This window comes from Boeremia exigua (assembly GCF_020726555.1).
Source record: "Boeremia exigua strain MPI-SDFR-AT-0100 chromosome Unknown C7974scaffold_3, whole genome shotgun sequence".
Classification (NCBI taxonomy): domain Eukaryota; kingdom Fungi; phylum Ascomycota; class Dothideomycetes; order Pleosporales; family Didymellaceae; genus Boeremia; species Boeremia exigua.
The window spans coordinates 654,081-680,239 of NW_025763520.1; the positions used below are offsets into that span (position 1 = coordinate 654,081).

Genomic DNA, 26,159 nt, shown 5'->3' on the forward strand with positions numbered 1-26,159 from the left:
GGGAGAGCTTGCACCGTTCTCTTACACAGTACCTAAAGCAGAGCCGAGCTCCTGGAGGGTGCGAGCGCGTTGGTGTTGTGGGGCCGTCGTTGTTTCGACGTTGCACCGCATACATGTGACGGGGCGTTGGACATCGGCCGGCGATGCGCCGAGGAGCTGCGCGGCGCTGTAATGGGTCGAGTTGCACAGCGCCTGGGGGCTGTTTGGGTGCGAGAAGCGAGCGCGTTAATTCCCCAGCCTGGGCTGTCGAATAGGATGGCAGACGCAGTGTACGCGATACGAGACGCAGCATCTCACGATAAGCCCCACATGTGTCCCTGCAGTCGCCATTGACCAACCACAGCCATGCTGCCGGCGAGAAGTGCGAACAACGATTGCAATTCAACAGATGGTATCAAGCATTCAAACCTACTCAAGCATCCTTCAGCGTCCCATTAACGGGCTTCCCTGTCGATGAAAATCTCTCAACCTTGGTGAACAAGTCCATCTTCTCGTCCTTGCACGCGAGGAACAACTTCTCCATACCTGGTCTACTGCGCAGCTCGCTGCGCGATCGCGGCGGGTTCCTGGCAATTGCCTCCAGCGCCTTGACCGACACGAGATCGGACGCTTGCGTCTTCCGCCTGGTGGCAACCAACTTGCTGAATGCGACGAGTTTGTTGTGGAAGAGCCGTGTTTGCAGTGGGAGGGGTGCTTCTGCTGTAGGAGAGGGTGCTGCTGGCCCTGCCTTCGCCCTCGGTGATGTTTTTGATGATGGCGATCGTGTTGAGGACCGTCTTGGGCGTGGCACTGCAGAAGACTCTGGCTTTTCTCTCAGTAACAACAGTGACTGTTCTTGCTCTGTCAGACGCTCAGCTGGTGTTTTAGGCGGCGGTGGTGATTCTCTTGGTGACGATAGTAACTGTTCGATCTCTGCAGACACCAGAGTCTCAGCTAATGCTTTTCGCGACGATCGTGGCCGTCTTGAGCGCGGCGTCACAGAAGACTCGGATGTTTCTCTTTGTGCAAGTGGCAACGGTCCGAACTCTGATGCTGCCGGAAACTCAGCTAATGCGATTGACACTGCTGACAGCCCTGGTAACGGCGGTTCTGACGGATGCGACACTGACGGATGCGACACTGACGGATGCGACACTGATGGACGCGACACTTCGTACCGGGTCTTCAGCTGTGGCATCTGCGGGCTGTCCGGCGCTGCCTGCTTCGCCGGACTCTGGCTCCGTTTTCGCTTCTCTCCCGACGCGCTCTTCGATGTGGGGGACAGGCCAAAGTCGATGGAGGGCAGGCTGTCGTCCGAGTCCTCAGACTCCGCAAGACGCGTGTCTGCCAGTATGAAGGACAGCCCGGTGGGCAGCTGGGGTGCACGCGCAGGCGGCGTCCCAAAAGCCGGCGAGGAACTGCCGTCAGAAGTGGCAGAATCCTCTTGCCCCTCAATGAGGCCTTTGGTTACTGGGTGGCTTGTCGTGGACGGCGTGTCTACCGTGTTCGCAGGCGCGGCGTCACCACTTCTGGCGATGAACGACGCGATGACGTTCCTGACCTGCTTGCCGTAATATTTCTCTTTCATTTCCCCAAAGCCTTGAATGGCCATGAACGACGAGCTATCAAGAGGACGCGCGTGCGCAAGATCCCGAAGGTTCGCGTCTGTCATGATACGCTTTGCCCAATTGTTTGTTCTAGCAGCACGAGCTGCGCGCCATTTAACCAGTTCGTTATAAAGTGCGTGTGATTGTGACGTCTCATCAGGCAGCCCAGAAGGGTGTTTGCAAAGTATGAGCTCTGTGCCCGGGCGTTCATCGCTGGGGGTTCTGGTGTCCGTTGCAGACTTGGGTGTCGTTTTAAATGCAGCCTCCGATCTCTTTGGCCCTAGATATGGATCTGCTGGCGCAGTCGGGACTCCAAAAAAGTAGGCCGAAGTCACAATCTTACCGCCCTCTACCGCAGGCTCCAGATAAAGCGAGCGGATCTTCCCGAATTTATAGCCGTGACCAAGATATTTGTCGGCATGGATGGGCATAGGCGGCACTGGATCCATCTGGAGCCGCTGGTAGTTCAAGTAGTGGTACAGCATAACACCAGCATACGCATCTCCTGCGGCATACTTGATCTGCTCCTGTGACAACGGCTTGCTCCAGTTCGATTTCCGCACATCTCCCTTGAAGAGAGGGTGTCCTAGGTGCTGTTCGACCTGGCGTGCGAGACTCGTCATCTTAGTTGAGACTTGGTTCGGCGCCCGCTTGCCAAACGTCACGAGACGGTGGAGATGGCTCAATTCGATCGCGCCTTTCGGGTCCAGCTTGAAGAACTTATGCAACCGGGCGAAGTCTGCGCTGAGTATGCCAACGCCAAGCTTGCCAATCTTCGGGTCCTCGATCAGCTTGCGCAATGATGGGGCCAGGATTTCGTCGGTCGTGTCCCCTGTGTGTAGGCCGATGTGAAAGAGGGCAATCGTATCTTCTGTAGCAACCTGGATAAGGCCAACCTTGTTCTGAAGTATGTCGGGCCGCCGGAATTCGTCCCATGGCCATTCCATATCGAAGCCGACGACCTTCTCTTCCAAGAATTGCTTTGCCAAGACCTCTGAATGCGCCTTCGTCTTGCTGTAGAGGATCTTAACGCGCTCATCATTCGGTCCACGATACAACGAATGGCTCCACCATCGAGTTGCCGGGGTTTTTCCTGTTTTAGAAACGCCAACCGCCTCCAAGCCTTGCTTTGGTGTTATCTTGAAGCTGAGTGGCCAACGCGCCTCCTCTTTCTTTGGTGGGTTCGCGACATTATTGAGAGCTGGAATGCCAGAAACGGATCTCTTCATCCGAAACAAACGCCAAACAAACATGCAGGAGTCCTTGATGAGCCAATGCTCGCTCGAGTGGCGGTCGCTATTGTTGATGATTTCGATCCTGTTGATTCGTGATTGCCACCACGCTAGTGCGCGAGCTCACGTGTGCGCTTATCCTATTTGACTGACGTCCATCGCACCTCTACTCGAAGCCCTCTTAGGCACTCGTCAGCACAGCAAGCAGGTCTCTCGGTTCTGCGCTCATTCAACCTTACGTGCAGACTGTTGTTCCGCTGCTGTCGGCCGTGCTCAATGGCGACCCATGTTGACCCCATGGCGTCTTCGCCATCGAGTTGAGCCTTTTCGATATCTCGTGCAGGATAGCTTCCACACATCAAAATCAGATCAATATCTATCTGCGTACTACCAATTCGATGAATGCCGTAGTGCGACACGAGGTCTCTATGACAGCGCATTCGTGCAGAGAAGAGTGGGCTGCGTCAACGTTGACAGATGCTTAGCTGTCCGCGTAGGGGCTTGCTTGAGGTTCTGAGCATTATGGCAGTATGACTTCGTCACCTCACTGACCATGCGTACGCCCAGCAGCACTGACAGGTTTCGTGTTTGAGGCTGATGTACGAAGTCATTTGTTGCGCTAGAGGACTCAAACATTTGCTTGTTTCGGCCTCCACCACCAAGCTGGACGAACGCATTTCCGAGTCGCACCGCATGCAACAACACAATACATCACCGCGAGTATGATCGGAGGACTACGAATAAGACCCGGGTTCTCGCATGTAAACCTTGTTACAACAAAAACGCGACGAAACAAGTTTCCCTTGCCAGATCTTCGATGATCAAAAACGCATTAGTTTACTGCATTCACTCTATTGCACACCAACAATTATAAATCCACGATGTGAACGTCAGTAATGGCATCGATATAATATCTTTATAGATCGCCTTGAGTTCGTAGAAGCATTATCGTCGCCAAGAGCGACTGTGCGGACTTCACGCGATACCCGTTTCAAGATGATCCAGCAGGGGTCTCATGATATATGCACCCCAGGCCCGACAGGTCGTGTAAGACGGCGAGTGACACCGCTAAGCTTCGGACTTTGAGGCCGCGTACTCAAGGTCTCATGATAAAGTCAGACTCTTGAAGCTTCAATCTTGCCGGCGATTTGCTCACCAAATTCAAAATCGCATACTTACGACTTCTGTACATCTTCGTCTCACTCTAACCAATATGTACCTCGCTACATCGCTGTTTGTCGCCGGTTTGGCAGGTTTGGCGCAGGCGCAAAGTGTCACACCCGCAGGCTTTACACCAGCTGCAATGAACAAGCTGGATGTCTACTTCAACACCACAATAGTCAGAATTCCAGGACAGGTTCTTCCCAAAGCAGGCAAGCAAACTTGCGCCCCACGAGGAGCTCTTCTGACAAACCATAGATGTGGCAGCTCAGCCAAAGTTGGCAGTGTCGACCGCAATGGCGAACATGACTGAAACCTACATGTTTGTCATGCTCGATCTTGATGTCCCGCCTGCAGACGGCACCACCAAGCGCCGCGTCCTCCTTCACGCCATGAACACGGGGTTCAAAGCCACACAACAGAGAATCGGTGGAGGTTCGACCTTGCTTGCAACATCAGACAAAGGTCCAGCAGCATACATTTCCCCGGGTCCGCCTCCAACAGACACGATCCCGCATCGCTACGTCGAGCTTCTGTTCCAGCAGCCCGCAGACTTGGCCGTCCAGGAATCCGACTTCGCGAACACAGCAGCTCGCATCAACTTCGACATTGAGGCGTTCATGACCAAGAACAGAGTCAGTGCTCCGGTGGCAGGCAACTTCTTCATGGTCGATGGCAAGGCGAGTGCAACTGCGAAGGGAACTGCTTCGGCCAGTGGAAGTGGTGGCATGCCCGGGAGGACTCCAGAGCCGTTCACAGGCTCTGCTGAGAAGTACGGACTGTCTCCGGGGATGGCTGGGTTGATCGGAGGACTTGCTTTGCTCGCCATTTAGGCACAATTCGACACGAAGTGCCTACTAGCTTTGATATTAATAACTTTCACTTAGCATTTGATACCACAATGCAAATGGACATCTTCCATCCTGTCGAAACAAACGTTCGACCACGTTCCACGGTGTTCTCACATCGTACTTTAATCGACTGATGCTCTAGCTTCCCCAGCCTGGTTTTTTGATGCACGGTCCGTCTCGTATTGACGCTAGCGTTTTCGCTGGCGGTGTGGGATCCATTTGACAACGAGCGACCAGCCAAGTGAGGTTGGGTTTTGAGAGTTTCACTGTTGTCAGTTGCTGTGCCATTGACCGCGTTCTTCGCGAGCTGTGTACTGAGGACAAGCAGCAGAGCTCACCGAGCATCTCGCCGAGCGGACCCGACACAGTGTCGTGACCATGATGTGTTGGTCTGCTCCACCACAGACTCCCCACTCGCGGTATCTGAGCACCACCTACCCTCTCTGCTGTCCCTTCGTCCCGGAACAGAAAAGCACTGGCCCAAGCTCCCATCCCAGCCACGCATCATAACACCCGCCGCAAATACACCGAGCACCACGCGATTCCCATGTCGAAACTGACTACATGCTGTTATAATGTTCTCTTGGGCCTACGCGTCCGCTGACAGGAGCACATCAACAGGCGGCAAGGCAGACAACGCCCGCTCATCTCCTCGTCTGCCCAGCATTCCAGGCAGCCATTTTGCGCACAACTCCACGTCTGCCCAGCAGACCGCGCACACGGATACGAAAGCCATGAACGCGGTAGGTAAGCGGTTGTCTTCGGAGTGTCGGTGGAGCATCGGCGCGCCGCTATCGAAAGCGATCCTGCGCCCAATGCAGTCCTCGCCGTCGCGCATGACGACTTAGTCGCGCCCCGGATTTCGTGGAAAAGACTCGCCACACGGCAAGTGCGGAAGCGACAAGCCTCGTGTTCGTGTGTGCGTGTGTGCTAGGTATGTACTAGGTAGGTAGACATGTAGCGAGAGCCGCAGATGCCGAGGCGCATAAGGCTCCGAGGGCGAGGTGAGTGGCCAGGTGTAAATTTAGATGGTAGCGTGGTGTAGGCGACGGGTGCTAGCGTTAGTGCAAGTGCCAGCCTCGCGCTTTGGGCTCGTAGGATGGGAACACGAGCTTCGACGTCATGTGTTGTGAGGTTTTTGTCATGAATGGGGTGGTGGTGTTCGTACTTGCGGAGTCTTGGGCTAGTTGACGTGGTGGACGGTGGCAGCATATAAGGACTGAAATGTTGCCTCTCTATGGACTGCATCATCAAGCATCAATCATCAACAGTCGCTCAGCACTTCAACGCCTTACTCTAATACTCGGTTCATCACCTAATCGGTAGATTACTACGACAATCGCCTTCAAGATGTACCCCAAGACTCTCGCTCTCGCCCTCGCCCTGACCTCCGTGGTCTCTGCCAGCCCTATCCACAAACGCGACGACCCAAAGCCTACATCTATTCCTGGAGGATGCAACCCCGCCCATCCCGGATCATGCCCCGACTCTTACTTCTCGACAACTAACCTGTACACCGCGACTGTCAGCGCGACTCCCACCTCTGCCCCATTGTATACCGCGACTGTCATTGCGAGTTACACTGCTGAGGAGTCTTGCGAGGAGGAGGCCCCTACGCCAACTCCCACATCCATTCCCGTAAGTAGAACATCCAAGTCTTTCTGAGAACGTTGCTCACACTGTTAACAGGGAGGCTGCAACCCAGCACATCCCGGATCTTGCCCTGATTCTTACTTCTCGACAAGCGTGGCCGCTCCTGTACCCACATCCATTCCTGTAAGTTTTACGAAAAGCCTTGAAGTAGCATAACTTTTTCTGACACGTTTTGAAGGGAGGTTGCAACCCCGCCCATCCCGGATCTTGCCCCGACTCTTACTTTTCGACCACTGCAGCATATCCTGCGGTCACAGCAGCCCCCGCGCCTGGATCCAACCCCGTCAAGACTGACAAGACCTGGGCCGTCAAGGATCTGAGCCGCTACTGCGGCGAGGGCAACACCGGCTGCGACTACAACTTCATCATTGAGGCCGACGGCAAGTCCCAGCGCTGCACCGTCATCCGCCAGCCCGGCAAGGACGCCGCCACAGAGTCGTGGTCCAACCAGCCCTGCTCCGGCTCCCCCTACACCATCTCCTGGGGCTACTCTGCGCAGCCTGCGCCTGCCTTCGCCGTCATGACCGTTGTCAACGGCAAGGAGCTCGCCTGGTTCGGTGTCTCTGACATCAACGGCCAGAAGGTCACTACCACTCCTTCCAACCCCTTCGGCTCTGGACAGTACCCCGACGTCAGCGCGCCGGTCTTCACTTACTAAGTGTGTAATGAGTGTGATGGAAAGGAATTACGATAACGACAAGAGAACGATCATTACTTTGGGAATCAGCCTATAAATATGGAGATATAACGACACGCGTAGCATAGACCTTAATAATTATAACGACATCGATCTGAATTACAAGCTCCATCTGTGAAAACGAGAATGTGTTATCGTGTGTGTTGCGGTATCGACGAGGTCGACGTCAATGAAATGACTACAGCACGCTAGTTGATGAACAGACCCCCGTCTGTTCTCCACAACTCCTTATCTTGAGAACCAAAGATCACGTTGGTCACTGAATATGCATCACTGCTGGTGCCAGTCTTTCATAAATCACTGCTACTAGGTCTTGCTGCTTTGCATTTGTAAATGAACTTATATGTACATACTAGGAGTTCCCACGGTGGTGGTTGTCTTCCGCCACACGAGCGGGGGCGGCCGATGTGCGGAGACGGGTCCGGGGTAAGTATCGCCGCCCACGGCAGCGGCGCGCTTACGGCGTGTCCTATCATCGGCAAACGCCCAGGTGACAAGTCACGAAGCCACTTCTGTAGCTATAGGCAATCTGAGCTCAAGCAAGATGCCGCCAGCAATCCGGATCGATCGCCGCAAGGCTGTCCGGCACCGCGTGGCGGGATAAACCTGCCGCTTCTGTGTAACGCGCCGAGATCATCACTTGCCAGGAACTGCCAGGACGCTGGGCAGACCCCGCGGAGCATCTTAATGTAAAAGCTTAAGTGGGCGTCCTGCGCATCAAGTCCGCATCTTCGCGAATCGGTCCTTCGTCAAGGCACTGAGCTTCTAAGCAATGTCTTCTCTTGCCGTACAGGGTGCGATTCCGGGCACAATCCAGCTTGTTGATGTCGACCATACAGTGGAGGCACGCCACGCGGGTAACGGAGACATTGTCCTGCAGCCGACGCCTTCTGCACACGCTGATGATCCGCTCAACTGGACTCCGCGTCGCAAGTTGCTTGCGTTGATATGTCCTAATTTGTATGTTGCATTTGCTGGTTTCCTGGACGAGCTGACACAAGAACAGATACGTATGGATGTGCGGCATTGCACAATCAAGCATCTACTCCGTAATCGTCCCGCTTTCTGAAGCCAATGGTATATCAGTGTCAACCCTGAACGAAGGTACTGGGTTCATGTTCCTGCTTATTGGCTGGAGCCAACTCTTCTGGCAACCCTTTGCTCTCACCTACGGGAAGCGGCTGGCCTACCTCATTTCCATTCTCGGAGTCACGGGCATTACCCTCTGGAGCCCATATGTAAAGACTAACGGCGAATGGATCGCACGCAGTATCCTGCTTGGCTTCTTTGGCGGCCCGTACGATGCGCTGCCTGAAGTTTCCATTGCTGATATCTACTTTACGCATCAGAGAGGCTCTGCACTCAGTATCTACGCCTTTTGTGCTCTGGCTAGTAACTACTTCGCTCCAATCATCTCTGGATTTATATCCGAAAGACAGGGCTGGGAATGGGTGTTCTACTGGCCCGCTGTATTCACCGGAGCCACCTTCATCTTCCTGTTCTTTTTCCTAGAAGAGACAAACTACGATCGCGTCATCACCGGCACCGTCATCGTACCAGATGCACAGCATCTCCAGCTGCCCAAGGACGACGACGACGACAACAATCCGAAGACCTCACTATCTGCGGTCCAAACCACCGCAAGCTACGAGCTCCAAATCCCAACCCAGACCAAGACCTTCGCCCAGAAACTCTCCCTGTGGAACCCCTCCCAGAACGGCACCATGCTCAGCCATCTCCGCAGCATCACTCTCTACCTCACCTGGCCCGTAGTCCTCTACACCGGCTTCTCAGCCGGCTCCTACCTGATCTGGTTCAACATCCTCAACGCCACCGCCTCGCTCGTGCTAAGCGACACGCCCTACTTCTGGAACGCCGAGGCCGTGGGCCTGAGCTACATTGCGCCCATGATCGGGTGCGGCATCGGGATGCTGGTCGCGGGGCGCTTCAGCGACTATCTGACGGTCAAGCTGGCGCGGCGCAACGGCGGCGTGTCCGAGGCTGAGTTCCGCTTGTATCCGTTCATCATCTGCACGGTGATGGTGCCCGCGGCGGCGATTCTGTGGGGCGTGGGGGCTGCGCAGCAGATCCATTGGTTTGGGCTGCTGGTTGCGATGGGCAGTCTGGCGTTCACGACGTGTTTGGGGTTCACGTTGAGTATCAACTATTTGATTGATAGTTACCCGGCAGTTTGTGGAGATGCGATGGCGGCGACGATTATCATCAGGGATACTATGATGTTTGCTGTCAGTTATGCGTAGGTTGTCGATATTCTACTACCAAGGACATGGCTAATCTCGCATAGAATCACGCCTTGGATCACGAACCTGGGGTATCAGAACTGCTTCATATCGGCAGCATTCATTGGTTTGGCGTGTGTATCAACGTTCTTGATTATGTGCAAGTACGGCAAGACATTGCGCAAGAGAAGCAGCGATAAGTATTGGCGCATCGTTGGCACCGGTGGCGGGCATTAACATCACAAGTTTCAAGCCCACGTATGACCAATTCAACGTCCGTATCCATCCACACCTCGGCCTTTACCACGTTGTCTCTGCATCACCTCTCTTCATTGCACTCCCAAACGGCCCCAGGCTAGGCGGCACATCCTCCGGCCTGGTGCCCCACTCACTCTCCTGCGGTCCCAGAGTTAACTCCAACACGCCCCCCTCAAGGAAGAAGCTGTGCGTGATCCAATTCCTCGTATACGGGACCCCATTTAGCGTCGCACTCTGAATGTGAATATTCGCATACGCAGTATCGAAGTTGACGTTGCGAATCGTGGCCGTGTTGCCCGTCTGCTGGTTTCTCACACTGACCTCCTCGAAGAACGGCGGGATGATGAAATACACATCCTGCCCCGCGTTTGGATACAGACCCATTATGACCAGGGCCTGGAACGAGCCCATGGCGCCTGAGTCGTCGTTTCCCGGGATGCCGGAGATGGTGTCGTTGAATTGGCTGGGGATGTACTGGTGTGCGCGCTCTGCGCTCTTGCCTGGCTTGCCGGCGTAGTGGTAGAGGAATAGGTTGAGGAATGAGGGCTCGTTGCCGAGGTATAGCACCCCGCTCTCATGCAGCCAGTCTAGGCGCCTGATGAAAGTGTCGGTGCCGCCAAGTGTGGCGATTAGGGTCGCCATGTCGCCAGGCACGAAGAAAGTGTATAGCCAAACGGGTCCTTCGTATGTCTCTCCACCGGAGGGATTGAGGTAGCAGCCCGTGGGTTTGAGGAGCGGGGAGCAGTAAATAGGGTCCTGGAATCCAAACGTGCCATTCATGTAGCGCGGCTGGAGAAAGCCCTGGAACCCCGTATCAACGCCTTTCCAAGCACTGCGCTGATCTGGGTTGAACATGTTTGCCCAGTTCCCGCTGCGGGAGAGGTACTTAGCAGCATCTTCTTCATGGCCAAGCGCGCGTGCAAGCGTGCTGATGGCGAAGTCGTTGTACGCGTACTCGACTGTGCGCGAGATCGAGCGGGTTTCAAGACCATTTCCGTCGGTGTCGAGGTTTTCAGTGGGAATGTAGCCTAGACTCTTCCACGAGGCGAGGCCGCCACGACCTTCAACATTCCAGTCTGCAGGCTCGACCTCGGCATCCTTGACTATGGCTTCATAGGCAACTGCCCAGTCGATCCCGGCTGTGATGTTCTTCAGATATGCGTCTACGATGACGATGTCGGCGTTGGAGCCGCCTTGTGTTGAGCCTGGGTGGGTTAGCATACCAATAAGAATCTGAATAGTGAGAGCTACCCTTGCAAAGGCTCATCCTGCAGTCAGGAAGGTAGCCCGTGTTTTTGTAGATACTCAGCAAACTCCTGACCATCAACGTCTGACTGTGCGGATCGAGGATAGTGATGAGGGGGTGTATGCTCCTGAAAGAGTCCCAAATGCAGTAGTAGGAATCATAGTATGGCTCGCCATCATTCCAGTATGGATTCTCGTCCGTGTAATCCTGCGGCGAAATTAAGGTGCGATAGACTCCACTCCAGAAGGCTTTGAGTAGGACTTTAGATACACCACCATCTTTCAGAGCAATCACAGAGAGCTTATCTTTCCAGGCGGTCTCAGCAGCAGCCAGATAGCCATCAAAGCTGTTTGTTGCAACCTCCCTCTCAGCGTTGGCACAGGCTTGGGCTTCGCTGATGAAGCTCATGCCAACTCTGGCTAGCATCTGGTTGTTTACCCCTGGTCTCTCGAATTGAACCCAGCCGCCTCCAGGTGTGCTACTCGGTGTCTGACGCTCATCTCCGGGCTTAATAGTGAGGATTCGGTCTTCTGTGGAAGCACGTGAGTTTGACCATACGCCTGCACTTTTGACTGTTGCGCCATCAAAATCAAGACAGAAGTATGATTTATAGGTCCCACTCCCAAAAGAGGGTGAGAACCTTCCGCCGCCGGTGATACGTCCAGTGCTGGGATCGACAGTTATATTGGCCTCACTTCTAGTCTTTGGAAGATCACTGAGCTCGACTAGTATGTGTGGATTCAGTGTAGTATTTGCTGTTGCAGGTGTCTCCGGGAATGTGAATCTGTACAAAGCTGTGTGATTCGTGACTGTCATCTCAGTTCTTATGCCAGAGTCCAAGGTGATGTCGAAATACCCTGGACGTGCGTTCACGCTTTCTTGCTGCCGAACTGTCGCGCGCTCCCATGTAGCATACTTGCAAGCATTGATATCATCGTTGGGGCATCCAGACTGCGGAAAGATGGGGAAGTTGCCGAGTGATGCAGAACCACCGGTTCCGCTGTCGTGCATGTGTGAGAAACCATATATAGGGGAGTCATTTGACGCATATCCTCCTTGATTCTCACCGCCAAGCACATCAGCCCCGGCTTTGGCCATTCCTGCACTTTCATCAGTAGGTTGAATGTCACAGGGGCGTTGCAGAGCTTACCAAACGGAAGTGTGGCACCGGGAAAGACATGACCTTGGAGTTATCAGTAATGAGCCTCAAGTTGCTAGGCTCTTCTACTGACCTCCGTTTATAGTTCCGATGAGCGGATTGACATAATCGTATGGCACTTTGCCGTAACCATCCGGTTGACCTTGCGCGTTAGCAATGGTGGCCAGAGAGCCCACAACAACCGTCACTCGGATTGAAGATCGCATTTTTCAACAAATCAGACCCTGAGACAATGAACCGTGTATGCACTGTGTGCAGGCGACTCTTGTGTATATATTGCTCAACATTCCTCCTTCCTTGGCATGACACGATGTAACTTTCTCCCTGTCATGCTTCTTTTTGCACACCTGCATCTTCAATACTATCAAAACTGTATTGGCAACCCGTTCAAGGGTGTTATGCTGCTTGTGAGGAAGTGATGCAACCATGTTGCGGAGTGGCGCGGGGTACATAGCTAGCTGCAGATCTGTGAGATGCGGGGGCGTTGTGCTGTGCAAGGAGCATCGATCGAAAGCACCACAACGTTGACTAGATTGGTGTTGGACGACACCATGTCAGTCATTCAATACTGCAAGTAGCCCAGTCTATACAGACGTTAGTAGATCTTAGACGGGCTGGAAATTATTGTGGAAAGGAATCCGGTCTTGTCTAAGACAGTGTGTGGTGAACAGGGAATAGGTGATCAACAACCTACACTAAACAAGACTGATATGTAGAGTAGGTGTGGTGCACGTGTGTTCGAAGTTCGCTGCTGGCTGGTGTCACCAGGTAGCACTTGCCGCGACCTAATCCGTCCAGTTGCAGAACGAACAAACGGTCCATCGGGTTGCACGACTGCATTTGGAGGCAAACAAACAAAGAGGTAGGTGAAGAGGTAACAAGAACATTCCTTCGGGAACGTTTTGTATTCTCTGTTCTGTATAGCCAAGCGTGGGTATGGTTCACCTGATCATTTCACTTTTGAGCGTATTTGCAGGAACATGCAGATTCTACCAAGAACATCGAGCACTATTTCCTCGTTACTTGCTCAAAAGTACCTGGCCACCGTCCACAGGTACCTCGATCCCCGTTACAAATCGGTCCTTCATGATCCAACCATACGACTCAGCAATATCTTCCGGTCGACCAAAAGTACCCAGTAGATTAAGGTTTTTCTTCATGTGTTCTTTTGCCTCTGTGGGTATTGTGTCGAGCAACCCTTGCAGCATTTCTGTATTGACTGCGCCGGGCTTGACGATGTTCACACGGAGCGGTGCGAGGTCTACCGCAAGCCCACGCGACAATCCTTCTGCAGACGCTCCCCATACTGTAGGCATGAGCCATCCAGGCAGCGGTTTGGTGGTCCCGATTCCTCCCGTGAGCGTAAATGAAGAGTCGGACGAAAGAGGCATATACCTCCCGGTACTGACGAGTTTGGCGATGAACAAGGGTGCAATAAGCCGGACTTTGGAACCAAGCATGGCCTCCTCTAGGGTGATATCAGAGAGCTTGGGCAACGAATGGTGGTCTCCTGCTGTAAACGCTATATGGTCTAGCTTGTTGCTGCCTTTCCGTGTCACCGTTTCGAGCATTGACTGCAATCCCGCTTCGAGGTTCTCGGAATCCATGAGATCGATCGCATGGCCCGAGACCTTTTCCGGGGATGTCGGGGAATACAGAGATCGTAGGAGTTGTACTTTGCTGTCAACTTTGGCCTGTTGTGAGCCAGAGATAACAACTGTGGCTCCATATGACAGCGCCATACTGGCTACCGCAAATCCAATCCCAGACGAGCCGCCGAATACGAGAACATGAGCACCAAGGAGGCGGTTGACGTGAGGTACCACTGTCGGTGGGACAGAGTTCATGTTCGGAGTGGCCATGTTAGTGGTGTAATTGCTCAAAAGAGGTTGCCTGTGAAGATCTAGAGTAAACAACAGGCCTGACTTTTAGCTAACTCCCTCTATTCTATATATGCTAGCATAACGGATTTTTCTCATTGCGTGGTCCGCGATCTGTCCGTTATTGCCCGTTGCCAAGCCGAGCAATATGGTAGCCTGGTAGGTACCGGAGGTATGTACATGAGAAAAGCCGACTTCGCAACTGGCCCGGCATCACCTGTCTGCCATGAAGCTAGGCTCTACCCACTCTAAAAGGACCTTTTTGGGTATTGCAAGACGGGACAAGTTACCACTTTTTGCACGCTATATATATACTTACACCTCCAGGGTTCCAGGCACAAAACCCGCACATGGATTGATGCAGTACATGTCACCTTGCGAATGGATCAAAGTCGCGTATATCTCCAATCCAATTTACTCTTTCACGGAAAGCCAACCATACTTCAAATAGGCTATGCAGTTCGTCGCCCCTGACTTATACAACCAGGCATCTAATACGGTTCATACCTCTTCTTGTCCTTCTTTTCCTTCCTCTCCTTCCGCTTCTCCTTCCTCTCTTTCTTCTCCTTTTTCCTGTCCGCCTCTTCGTCAACATCCATGGTGTCGTGCGCAGATACCTCAGTCTTCCAGGCGCGCACGTGGCCGTCTTCGCCGACTGTGTACGTCGTCTGTGTCTACGGAATGTCAGTTTCAGCGAGCGAATAGCATGCTGTGAATTCTTACGTGTGTGTCGGTGAACAAATCCCTCACGATCTCCTCGCCATGAGCGCCCTGTAGAGTCACGCTCTTGGCGAGATCGTAGTCGTACTGCAATACATCCGCGCCTTTGCGCACAGGCACAAGGTTGAGCCGAGTTTCGCTGTGTCCGGTCAGCACATGTAGTCTATCTTATTTCAACTGCACGCACCTGTGCTTTCCGCCAGCAACAAACGGTTGGCTGCCCACCCAGTGCATCTTCGCCAGATACTCGCAGCTCAATGGCTCCCGAACGTCGCCGAACGACTTCGGAGCGGGCTCTTCCTCCTCTTCTTTCTGGCTCTGCAGCGCGTAGAAACTCATTGTTTCGTCGGTACCTAGGGCGTAGATGTCGGTGCTAGGGTACATAAAGCCGGCGTGAGCGATTGCGGAGCCGTGGTTGATGACTTGGAACAGGGCATCGTCTTCGTCGGCTTGGGAGGTGTCGAAGATGTTGATAAGGCCGTCTGTGCTAGATGAGAGGAGAAGGGTGGGCAGTGTCGGATGCAGTTGTAGAGATGTGACTGTGTCTGTATGCGAATCTATGAAGGAGCGTAGAGGCGCTGATGTGTTGCGCTGGTCCCTGGTTGGGTTAGGATGTATGCTTTCTCTGTGGTATTATACTACCATACCAGACGTATACAGGTGTCTCGTGAGATCCGTCCTCTGGATTTTCGATACCAGCAGCCACAAAGTTGGTTTGTGCGTTGCAGACAAGTGACGAAATGAGTTTATTCGCTGCACACGTGGTTAACCTTTGTTGAGAAAGCATCGTTTGACTATCAACGTACGACTCTGGATCTCCAAGACTTTCTGTCTGCTTCTTTGGTCCCAGTATCTGATCAAGCCATCTCGTCCTGCTGTTGCGACGATGTTGCTTGGAGCGTCATTGGCTCTCTCAAGACAGGTGATGCTATTGTTGGCATTCTTGACAACACCATTCACGTTGAGGGAAGCGGGATCCAAAAAGCGCAGAGAGTCATCCGAGGAGATTATAGCGAGTTGGTCAGTCTTGGAGTAGGTGAGCGGGTCTTGCCGCGCTGCGGTGGAGATGATTCTGTAGATGTACGAGTTCGGCGGTAGCCCAACGTCAGAGTTTGAAGTCTGCGTCGCCATTGTAGCGGTTGATTTGAAAATTCAACGAGGAGGTTATCTCAGAGTCTCTGGGAACGCGGAAATGCTAGCGCTCTTAAGGCACCTCGAAAGCCGCGAGTCGATGAAGGTGAGAAAAAAATTGTGCGGGCGAGAAACGCGTCCCTGATTCCAACTCATCTTTGCCGCGTCCCATAGCAGGCTTATTTCTTCGCGCAAGGCCTATGTAGTAGCTGTGATCGCAACATGTAATGTGCTGGCCAGTTGCAATACAGCTGACGTCGCATGTGATATCGCGTCCTGCCGTTCGAGGGCACAACTGGTACAGCAGAACGAACAGATGCAAGTTCACAAGACCAGCCATCGGCTACTGCTCCATAGGAACAATATGCACGCGCGCTCGATTGAAGGCCTTTCTACAGAGTAGAGTCCTTGATGATTATATAGTATGTTGCCTTGATATGAAGCTCGTTAAGTTATTATTCAAACAGTACGAGTGATTAACGACGGGCGTCTCTCTCCGATCCCTCCAATCCCAGTCCACTACCATAACGGCAGCAGACAAATGGGAAGTCACTCCAACGCCTTCAGCGCTTGCGCTCGGCGTTGGCGATAACGAGGTTCGTGAAGAAGAGAAGGCCAGCACGACGCGTGCGAAGATTTTACGGGTCGTCTGCCAACCGTGCACGGCCGGTTTTGTGGGTTGAGTAAGCGGAGGTCGCTGATTGGTGGCGGCTACGACCTCGGGAGTCGGAGGAAGGAACGAACGACGACATCGATACGTGAAGGACCAAGACATCTACCCTCCGACTAATCGACGACGACGAGGTCAATTGCGCATAGACGACCATGGCTTCTCAGCGAGTGTTCCAGCTTGGCCTGCGCCGCGCAGCTGCCCCCAGCTTCAGGATCCAGCCGGCCGGCCGCACCATCCAGAAGAGGTACGTCTCTAGCAGTCCGCCACCATACCTGCCCGTACACATCCAACATAGCTGTATTGCGAGGCGGAAATGCTGCAGGAAGCCCTCAGCGATTACTATAACGACGTTCCACCACGCCCATCTAGCGATCGCCCCGCCAGTAGCACAGCGACGTCCTCGACAACACACCCACCCGACCCCACGCTGACACCCCGTATAGACTTGCCGCCACAGAATCCGGCTCGCAGGAACTCGCCGCCGAGATCCTGCGCAAGCAGCGCCTCAACCGCCCCGTCGCCCCGCATCTGTCCATCTACCGCCCGCAAATCACCTGGATCGCGTCGTCGTTCAACCGCATTACCGGCATCACGCTATCCGGCTCGCTGTACTTGTTCGGACTCGCGTACCTCGCCGCGCCCTACACGGGATGGCACCTCGAGACGGCGTCGATGGTTGCGGCGGTCGCGGCGTGGCCCGTGGCCGCTAAGATCGCGCTGAAGAGCTTCTTCGCGTTCCCCATGTTCTTCCACTCGTTCAACGGTGTGAGGCATTTGCTCTGGGATATCGGTGTTGGGTTCACCAACCAGCAGGTTATCAGGACTGGCTGGTCGGTTGTTGGTCTCACGGCTATTACGTCGCTGTACTACATCTTCTTCCAGTAGATGTGTGCGAGTGGCTGGTGAGCAGTGAGGTGTCCGGAGGAGAAAGACAGAAAGAGAAGCACATTCGAGGCGCGACAGTGGGGTCGCGGAAGTGTTCAAGCAGTTGATGGGAGCAGGTGTGAGGGACCAGATGAGTTTGTTTGGGGTGGAAGCACAACTTGTACATTCTACGTGTTTTCCAATACGAATTGTTCGATTCAATGGATGTGCATGGCATCTAAATGCTTTTTGGTGCTCACTGCAGCATGTTTTGTAGAGCAATGCTGTTCTTACGTCCCAGGTCCATCCAGCCTGGAATCCAACCGACCTTACCCTGCAGATGACTACCCAGTCCTGCTCCACTTGACCTCATCTCCATTGACCCCATTCGGCGCTTCAGTATCATCCCTCTGTCTCACCGTCCCTGCACCGGGTCCAAGCTCCTCTCCGAGTACCATCCCGTTGAAGTTCCCATCCTCGTCAACATACTGATCCATGTTCTCCGCCGTGATCCACCCACTAGCTCCAGGCGCGCTCAGATCGTCCTCAATGTTGTCACCCTCGTCGTCATCGTTGGGATCTGGGTGGAGATCCGCGCATGTGTTCATCGCGCTGAAGATGTCCTTGATGCACGCGCCATCTGGAGCGGTGGCGTAGTTTGGTGGCAGTACGGTGAGCTCAAGACTCTGGATATCTTCTTCGTCATTGACAGTATCGGCGTCGTTCAGAGAGAGGCTCATGTAGAGGGCTTCGATTGTGGACCTCCACTTCATGGTAGCGTGCAGGGCAACGGTGGGGTAGGTGATCGCGGCGCCGGTAGGTGTAGGAGCAGTCTGGAAGAAAATGAGAGATCTGTCGTGTATTAGCGCGTGTGTTGTTGTCTTGCGATTGTGTATAGCCTACTCTGAAGTCACCCAAATGTCTACATCCTTGATCAGGGTCTCGTCTCCGTCTGTTGTAGTGCTGAACTTGGCGAATACAGGATCTTGTTGCAGTTGTGATGATGGCGCTGAGAGTGTGACACCAGAGTAGCTGGCGTATGTGACTGGCTTTGCGCCAAAGAAAGTAGCTGGTGTCTGCTCCTGGTGCTCTTGAAGCGGGGTGAAGTCAGAGGCCTGGGGCGCGGTCTCGAGGTGTCGAATAGACATTTTGAAGGATGATGTAGAATTGTCTGAGCTCTGCGACAACGAATTTGTACTCAGTAGTATGTCTTTGGTGCTTGGTGGTGTAACTACCGGGGATGTCACGTCGAGGTAGCTGCCTTCGAAAAAGTGGCCGAGCGTCATAGCTCCACACTCGATCATCGAGTGGGGCGCCTTCCTCCTTCACTTCACGCGCGCTCACTCGGATTCACTCGGACATGCGCTGAGGGCAGCTTCGGGAAGCGCACGATGCCTTGAAAACCTTCAAATTGTGCGAAAGCCGCCAAAATGTCCGCATTCCCAACCAAGCCCATTGCCAAACTCACCGGCCACAATGGCATCGTTCACGCAGTCGCATACTCTTCTGGCTCACAGTCGTACATTCTGACTGGCTCTTCTGACCGTACGATTCGACTCTTCAACCCTCAGAAAGCTCCTATAACCTCCGTCGCCCCTACCGCATCGAACGCGTACCCGTCTGGTCTCGTGAACAAGTACAGCGCACACGGCTACGAGGTCCTCTCCATCGATGTCAACACAGACAATGACAAGTTCGTCTCGACTGGCGGTGACAAGACAGTCTTTGTGTGGGACGTACAGACTGCGCAGACGATAAGGCGCTTCACAGGCCATGCCGGACGCGTCAACCGCGGTGTTTTCGGCGGAGAGAAGGACAGCATCATTGCGACAGGAAGCTTCGACGGCACGGTCAGAATCTGGGACTTGAAATCTAACGCATACAAGCCCATCATGACACTCGGTGACGCCAAAGACAGCATCACTGATGTGGCCGTTCACGATGCAGAAATCCTGGCTGCGAGTGTTGATGGCAGGGTCAGAAGCTACGATCTCAGAACTGGCATGTGTCAGGCTGATGTGATTGGTTTTCCATGCACGAGTCTGGACGTCTCGAAGAAAGGCACGGAGATGCTGGTCAGCTCGCTGGACTCGACCATTAGATTGATGGATCGAGGGAACGGAGAAATGCTTAAGGCGTACAAAGACGAAGCATTTGTGAACAAAGATCTGAGGGTCAGAAGCACGCTAGGGCTGAATGACAGCGTTGTGCTGAGTGGCAGCGACGACGGCATGGTCTTTGCATGGGACATTATGGGAGAAGAATGCATGCACCGTTTCAAACACTCTGAGATGCGCGAGGTGCATGGCAAAAGAGCGATGGTACAGCCAGCTAGCAAAAAGGAGGTTGTTTCGGCTGTAGCTTTTTGCAAGACGAGGAGAGAATGGGTCAGTGGTGGAGGAGACGGCAATGTCATTGTTTGGGGAGTGTGATGATTTCGTCAGATATCTGATAGACCCCCGCGACAACCACGATTTTCGAATACTGGCACTGATCCTCGGGAACGCGTCGACACATCCCATCAGCTCCACCCGAGTTGCTGAGGTATCTTCCAGCTCCATCGGTTATGTCCGCCTTTCGTGCGTGGTCAGCTCCCTTTGATACACCGGCAATGGTTCATGTATGATTCCCATCTCCAATTGGCTGTCTTTCTCTTGCGAAGAAAGTCTTGATGGAGATTGTGCCGAGTCGGAATTCGATCGATGTCCTTTCTTCACACCCATCTTCCGTCTTCGATCCCAGAGGAACAGGGCCATGGCGATGATGGCAAGTAGCGCAATCCCAACGCCAACAATGATGGCTGTAAGGTTGTTGGTGTTTGTTGGCCCGTGCCAAGGGCGACTCGATGACTGACCTTGCGTGGCTGGCATTGCAGGTGATTGTCCGAAGGCTCAAAGAGATGGATTCCGGAGACTGGGCCAGTTGAGTCGGTCAGATAATGAAAATCTCGACGTTGAGATTCCAAGGTCGAGGTTCTGAGCAATGTATGACGTTAGGAGGGGGTACAAAAGGGACCATCCGCAACGCAAGGAGTGTGGCCTAGGTCGGGTCTATGCAGAAATATACATCAACACCAAGCGGTGCCCGCGGTAACAAGGCTAGGTTTTGTACACGCTGTATCATGTGCAGTACCGATCACACTCAGCCAGAGAGCGGTGACGGGCGTATTGTTCGAAGCGACAGCCTCTAAATGCCACGATGCATTGTCCACATTTGATGCATCTGCAAGCCGTCTCGTGTTGAGCTATGACGGGCGCAACTTTGCATCGTTGTAAGGCTGTAATTTGCGTCTTGGCATCTGACCGTACATTGAACGGTGGGTCAGCATCGCCTTGTCCGCACCGATAAGCTACTGCACGTGTACTTCAGCCTTGCTGACTGTCTGTGAAGACCGTCATCTCGGTACAATTCAAGAGGGTCTAGAGCGCTCTTACCTCATTCGCAGCCTGCGACGTCAAGTAATAATATGACTTACACCACTTCATCACAGCACCAAATGCAACTTCCGTATGTTGGTATGCTCCATGTAGCCTTGCGCAGCCGCTGATGAACAAGGTTATATGCGCCCGCCCGATGCTTAAGAAGTATCTTTACTCTTTCTCACTATTCGATACCACTATTTGGTCAAAAGGTCCGACCAAGCACTACATCGGGTGGCCATGTCTCAAGATTGGTTACAGCCGTACGGGCATTTGTGTCTGTTTGTGAAGATTGGGGAATACAACACTGTAAATGGTTGGTTCTCCCACAGGTCGTAATACTCGAAGCTGCCCACCAAACGTCCAAACGCCTGACATCTGCGGCTCACAACTGAAAGTTGATAGTCCATTGTGACCGTTTAATTGCTATGAAACAGTGTATCGTTGCCGATGGTACCCGGCGATTGTAGTCTTCACGGAAGCTACAATATTATATTCTTCATAAACTTTACACACCTGCTAGCACCTACAATCACGGTGGCCCTAAGGAGCAAACACATGCCACGCATGCCTACTCAGACAAATGTTTTTAGAAAAGAGCAGAAGAGAGCATGTACAGCATTCCAAGTAAGTTATACATTCACCCTCTCCAACACAGCTGACCCACAGACATCACTCTCATAACCTGGTCCACACTCACACTGGCCACCGAGCCGCGCTACAACCCAACCCACCCGGACCACCTCTACAAAGCCATCGTCATGTACGAGCAATCCGACCGCACCTTCAGACACCAATCCAAAATGCTTCCCCTCCTCTCCCCACCCCCCTACACCCCCGACGAAACAACCCCCTCCCACCGCCCCACACCCCACGACGACTACCGCTGCACAATCACCTCCCAGCCCCCCGACACAACAGTAGTCCATATCTCAATACACATCCACCAGCACCTCGACACCGACCGCATCCCCTGCTGGCGCGTGCGCCGCAAGCTCATCGCGCTGGACCAGCCCATCTGCGCGCACCGCTGCACCTCGGACCCGGCATTCTTCCGCGCGGTGCGGCGGCGCATGAACACGCTGTGCATTTCGTTTGGGAGCCGGGAGTACTTGCCGTTTTTCGGGCGGTGGGCGGAGCGCAGCCGCGTGTGGGAGTGCAGGGAGGAGGGGTGCAGGATGTCGGCATGGATTGGGGAGGATCGGGATACGGGGTGTTTGAGGCTGCATGCGAGGACTTGGTGGGTGGGGGAGTTGGGGGAGGGCGACGGGGAGGTATTGGAGGCGGTGAAGGTTAGGGCGGTGGAGGGGGGTGGGTTGAGGTATGAGTAGAGAAGCAGGTATGCTGTGGGTAGGGTGAATGTGAAATGCTGGGCACTAGCCTATCTAAGGTGACAAGAAGCGTTGATGTCTTTACGATTTGATGTAATCAAGAGGGCCTCAGACTCAGAAGTCGAGCTAGGCTGTTAGGAGATACCAGTTCATTTCATGCATTCTATCATGTGCTATGACGCCCTTTCATGTGCTATGACGCCGTAAATGCAAAAGTCATCAGTCATCACCATACAATGCCCATGCCCACTCCCATCGAACTCAACACGACAGCGCCACAGACCGCAATTGCCATCCACCCATCACCGCTCGGTCTCAACCCAGCAGCAGCGTCCTCACTCTCGCTTGAACCACCACTACTTTCGGTCCCGCTGGGATTTCCATCCCCACCACCCGTCTGCTGATCCCTGGTCGTCACACTCCCGCTCACGCACGCGCCCTCGTCCAGCGCGCCATTGTTCCCCCACGCGACCTCCGCCGTCTTGGCCCACAGCGCTGAGACATTGAGATACATTTCCGGCTGATAGAAAATCCTACAGCTCGCCGTATCATTGAGGAACTGGGTGGGCACGCCCGCGCCCTCCTTGCCCGCACGAATGTTATCTTGGAAGTTGATACTGGCATCTGTGACGGCGATGCCGAACGTGTTGGGTACGAAGCGGGCCCAGTCGCGCTGCTCCTGGCGCGAGTCGGTGAACTCTGAGATCGCATAACCTGCCAGGGTTTGCAGGAACTCGGATGGCAGGACGAGAGTGCCTTTTGTGCCACCGACGGGGACCATGGGGCCGGATTGTGGACGGCCGCCGACGGCGATGGTACGCACGCCCGATTGCTGAACCATGAGCTCGAGGAAGATGGCGCAGGTGGAGGCGCAGTTGCCGTCGGAGAGGATCACAATGTCTTCCGCTCGGAAGGGCGGGGTGGTGAAGGAAGAACGGTCACCATAGCCCGTCACTGTAATGCCGATCGCTAGGATTTCGTTCGAGGTCGTGAATGGGTCGGAGAGGTTGTATTTCAGCAGGGAGGTGAACTGGTCATTGTTGTGCCGCACGGGCGGGTACATGTCCGACCAGGACCCAAAGTCGTTGCCGTCGGCATCGACGTATGCAGCTTTGCTGAAGGGGCTGACGTAAAGAGCCGCATTTGAGATGGTCATCGACCGGAAAGCGGATATCGATTCGCCGAATACTTCACTCGCCTGGTGGCCGCGCCAGCGGGACTGGGTTTGGGGCTGCTGGTCTGGGAAGAATTGCTTGTACATATCATAGCCGGAGATGACCTTTCCGCCGCCGTTCTGGCGGACGTCGATGATCATTCGCGAGACGCCACGAGATCTCGCCTCAGCGATAAAGTCTTCCGTCACCTGCTGAAACTCTTGTGCTTCAGCTGTGTCGTTAGTGTTGAATGTACCTACGACAAGCACGCCAACCTCGCCGACACCAGCGTTGATGAAGAAACCTGCGAGGGGTACAATTTCGCCCGAATGCGCGATGACGGGTTCAGGATAGTACAACGGAGCAGCGCCGTGTTGGATCGTGTTGTATCCCTGTATTTCGTGGTCGCGAGGGTTATCGAGATGAAGTGGAAGTGAGTTCGGGTCCCTCTTCTTGACTGTCAGCCCCGAACTGGTCTGTGTGGGCGTGATGTAGGTGTCGTAGAAATCCTGCGGGCTGCTGATGATTGACCATAGTTCGCTCTGCAGGATGACTGCTGCATTGAGATACTCATTGGTAGTGCCGTTCTCGTAAGTGACACTTGTAGTAGGTCCTGGGTAGAATCTTGGGCTGGTGAACAATCCATAACTCTCAGCACTGGCCATGAAGAACAACGATTGGTATCTCGTGTCCGGATCATGGTACGCAGTTTTGTCTGCTTCTGCTTGGAGGAACTCTTGCACGTCTTGACCGTTGATTTGAGTAATGGGAGACGGCTCGTAGCCTGTTTGAGAAGCGTTGAAGTCACCGAGGGACCACACTTGAGGTACAGCACTGCCATCCCTCGATGCAGATATCAACGCGATGTTGAGATTCCTCCGCCATCTAAACGCCCCACCGTAAGCCATGCCGTTGAAGTTCAAATGGCCATCATGAGCTTTGATGAAAAGTGCCGCAATGTCGTTCTCGAAGTCGTACTCATTGGTATATGTGCCGTCATTAACTCTGGAAGCGATATCGTCTAGCCCAGCCATCAGATCAACAGGTTCATTTGGCCAACCTGTGGGAGGATCTTTGAGGTATGCTAATGTGGACTGGAATTCAGTCATCTGCTTGATCGAGTTGACTGTAATGTTCGCTGCTTCTGTATCTATCGGGACTGACTTGAGGCATGCATACGCCAACTAAAATCGTTAGTAAAATGTTACGATACCCAGTCTCGGGAAGTTTGCCACCAACCTCAGCTTCGACACTAGGGAATTGCAATCTGGAGTTAGAGATTGCGTCTGCGATCTGAGCGCATGCTCGCCCTGTCTGGATTGGCCCTGACACTGTCGCCGTAGCTGTTGGTTGAACATCAACATCTCCAATGGACGAGAATCGACGGGTTGTCGAAACGATAAACGATGCTGACTGTGTTTGGGCTGTTGCAGCAGCTGCTAGAAACGCCCAAAGAACTTGGGAGGACCTCATGATGTCAAGACCTCGATATGAGCTGATCGTACAAAAACCCGAGTGAATGCGAACTCCCGCCTCTTAATGCAATGAATTCAGGCCTCCGTTTCCACAAATCGTAACAAGGATGACCTTCTCTTTACCCACAAAACCAGACGCAGCACCCGAGCACCAGCAGGAAAGTCAGTGACAGCCTTCAGTAGTCCTGCAGGGACGAGGCGCACTTAACATGTCGGCGCACCGGTGCCTGAAAGCCTCCAACTACCGGCGGCGCAGCCATCTCGTCTACGTCGGCCGCGCGCTCCAATCTTGGAACACTCAGGCTTCGGTTGACAAGCAGGGCCGTCTTTGTCCACTTGGGTTTAGCGACTGCGATCTACAAATCATGCTGCTCTTTTGAGCGCCACTGTGCACGGGATTGAGCCTTTGTGGAGAGGCCAAGACACCAGCTGAGCGGCTACGGAAGGTCGGGTGTGCTGGACACCACCTGCCCGGAACGTGACGGTAAGGCTGCTCAAGTGTGACATAATGTGCGGCGATGCTTAGCAAGCTGTCATATTCCTCGGGCTGCAACAGGAAATCATTTGGTTCCTTGTGTGATGCGTGGTGCTCGAGCGAAAGTTGAGGGGCGAGCTTCCCCACGAGAACGTGGCGGTCTCCCGATTGGTCAGGAAATGACTGCTCTTTGGTCTCAAGTCCAACCTCGTCCTTTCCACAGCTTCAGCCGCATTACTTGATGAGTTCGAAAGGCGCACAGCCATCTCAAGCACAGCCTTGTTCAGCGCCACATTGCGGCTACTCTTTCAGTGCACGCTTGAGGTTCACCTCGCCAGCCTGTTTGTCGACGGGGTTAGTTAGTACACAAAGAGTATTTAGGGCGAGGCAGGTGGGTTTGTATTGTAGTCGGCGAGGTGTCTTCGTATCTTTTCAGGGTCGGTGTACGCACCTGATGTGTTTCCCAACTCTGCTAATGCCATTGCATATGGACTAGCTCTCGCATCTTATGCAGGTCAAGTCCACCCCGTTAGGATTCTGGGACGAAGTCATAGCTACGTCTTCAAGCATATATTTCCAGAAAATCTCGAGGTATGTTGCGCAAATCAATCTGAAGGTACGAAAAGGGCGGCCATGGTTTGGGGGCCGCATAATGATAGTAAGCACTACACAGAGCTTCACAAGGTTCACCGGTTGATACAACGCCATACCCGATGCTTACTCTCGCCAACCTAACCTCACACTCCCTCATGCATTGCCAAGAGGCTCCTTTAAGACATGACAATCAAGCGTAGATCCCACACAGCCTCATCCAATCGTCCGGGAGGCCTGATGACGTCGTCTAGCATTGTCGATCGCATCAAACTTTGACATCGCTGTCTATTGAGTTCATCATCTTCTTATCCATAGCTTTGAGCTACTCATCACGCCATGTGCACGCCTCGCCCAATGCTC

General features: G+C 53.6%; 11 protein-coding genes across 11 annotated transcripts; 5 read left to right on the forward strand and 6 right to left on the reverse strand.

The window, feature by feature from the left end:
- Positions 1-149: 149 nt before the first annotated feature.
- Positions 150-2,992, reverse strand: C7974DRAFT_387572 (uncharacterized protein). The gene has a single exon (XM_046141182.1). The coding sequence runs from the start codon at positions 2,837-2,839 to the stop codon at positions 413-415; it is 2,427 nt and encodes an 808-aa protein (XP_045999958.1). The 5' UTR covers positions 2,840-2,992; the 3' UTR covers positions 150-412.
- An 889-nt stretch (positions 2,993-3,881) lies between these two features.
- On the forward strand, positions 3,882-4,890 carry C7974DRAFT_123736 (phosphatidylethanolamine-binding protein). Its single transcript, XM_046135207.1, has 2 exons — positions 3,882-4,191; positions 4,238-4,890. Exons 1-2 carry the CDS (start codon positions 4,032-4,034, stop codon positions 4,810-4,812), a joined length of 735 nt encoding a protein of 244 aa, XP_045999959.1. The 5' UTR covers positions 3,882-4,031; the 3' UTR covers positions 4,813-4,890.
- A 1,095-nt stretch (positions 4,891-5,985) lies between these two features.
- Positions 5,986-7,327, forward strand: C7974DRAFT_387575 (uncharacterized protein). The gene is made up of 3 exons (XM_046141183.1): positions 5,986-6,468; positions 6,520-6,606; positions 6,662-7,327. The coding sequence occupies exons 1-3, from the start codon at positions 6,181-6,183 to the stop codon at positions 7,139-7,141; spliced, it is 855 nt and encodes a 284-aa protein (XP_045999960.1). The 5' UTR covers positions 5,986-6,180; the 3' UTR covers positions 7,142-7,327.
- A 477-nt stretch (positions 7,328-7,804) lies between these two features.
- C7974DRAFT_123761 (major facilitator superfamily domain-containing protein) lies at positions 7,805-9,689 on the forward strand. The gene is made up of 3 exons (XM_046135208.1): positions 7,805-8,140; positions 8,187-9,437; positions 9,486-9,689. Exons 1-3 carry the CDS (start codon positions 7,953-7,955, stop codon positions 9,655-9,657), a joined length of 1,611 nt encoding a protein of 536 aa, XP_045999961.1. The 5' UTR covers positions 7,805-7,952; the 3' UTR covers positions 9,658-9,689.
- C7974DRAFT_123765 (alpha-1,2-mannosidase-like protein) lies at positions 9,689-12,375 on the reverse strand. The gene is made up of 4 exons (XM_046135209.1): positions 12,157-12,375; positions 12,075-12,107; positions 10,930-12,024; positions 9,689-10,871 (listed from the first exon to the last, which is right to left on the reverse strand). Exons 1-4 carry the CDS (start codon positions 12,287-12,289, stop codon positions 9,721-9,723), a joined length of 2,412 nt encoding a protein of 803 aa, XP_045999962.1. The 5' UTR covers positions 12,290-12,375; the 3' UTR covers positions 9,689-9,720.
- Positions 12,376-12,996: 621 nt separating this feature from the next.
- On the reverse strand, positions 12,997-13,998 carry C7974DRAFT_387578 (uncharacterized protein). Its single transcript, XM_046141184.1, has one exon. The coding sequence runs from the start codon at positions 13,943-13,945 to the stop codon at positions 13,103-13,105; it is 843 nt and encodes a 280-aa protein (XP_045999963.1). The 5' UTR covers positions 13,946-13,998; the 3' UTR covers positions 12,997-13,102.
- Positions 13,999-14,434: 436 nt separating this feature from the next.
- Positions 14,435-15,927, reverse strand: C7974DRAFT_123779 (WD40-repeat-containing domain protein). Its single transcript, XM_046135210.1, has 5 exons — positions 15,490-15,927; positions 15,331-15,436; positions 14,871-15,281; positions 14,687-14,822; positions 14,435-14,637 (listed from the first exon to the last, which is right to left on the reverse strand). The coding sequence occupies exons 1-5, from the start codon at positions 15,812-15,814 to the stop codon at positions 14,455-14,457; spliced, it is 1,161 nt and encodes a 386-aa protein (XP_045999964.1). The 5' UTR covers positions 15,815-15,927; the 3' UTR covers positions 14,435-14,454.
- Positions 15,928-16,639: 712 nt separating this feature from the next.
- C7974DRAFT_305938 (mitochondrial succinate dehydrogenase cytochrome b560 subunit C) lies at positions 16,640-17,372 on the forward strand (the record flags this gene model as incomplete). Its single annotated transcript, XM_046138050.1, has 2 exons — positions 16,640-16,731; positions 16,931-17,372. 2 exons carry the CDS (start codon positions 16,640-16,642, stop codon positions 17,370-17,372), a joined length of 534 nt encoding a protein of 177 aa, XP_045999965.1.
- A 323-nt stretch (positions 17,373-17,695) lies between these two features.
- C7974DRAFT_305188 (regulator of volume decrease after cellular swelling-domain-containing protein) lies at positions 17,696-18,499 on the reverse strand (the record flags this gene model as incomplete). Its single annotated transcript, XM_046138018.1, has 2 exons — positions 17,696-18,203; positions 18,255-18,499. The coding sequence occupies 2 exons, from the start codon at positions 18,497-18,499 to the stop codon at positions 17,696-17,698; spliced, it is 753 nt and encodes a 250-aa protein (XP_045999966.1).
- A 134-nt stretch (positions 18,500-18,633) lies between these two features.
- Positions 18,634-19,878, forward strand: C7974DRAFT_123824 (WD40-repeat-containing domain protein). The gene has a single exon (XM_046135211.1). The coding sequence runs from the start codon at positions 18,782-18,784 to the stop codon at positions 19,781-19,783; it is 1,002 nt and encodes a 333-aa protein (XP_045999967.1). The 5' UTR covers positions 18,634-18,781; the 3' UTR covers positions 19,784-19,878.
- A 2,449-nt stretch (positions 19,879-22,327) lies between these two features.
- On the reverse strand, positions 22,328-24,728 carry C7974DRAFT_304061 (peptidase S41 family protein; the record flags this gene model as incomplete). The annotated part of the gene is made up of 2 exons (XM_046137966.1): positions 22,328-24,439; positions 24,495-24,728. 2 exons carry the CDS (start codon positions 24,726-24,728, stop codon positions 22,328-22,330), a joined length of 2,346 nt encoding a protein of 781 aa, XP_045999968.1.
- Between the last annotated feature and the right edge of the window lie 1,431 nt (positions 24,729-26,159).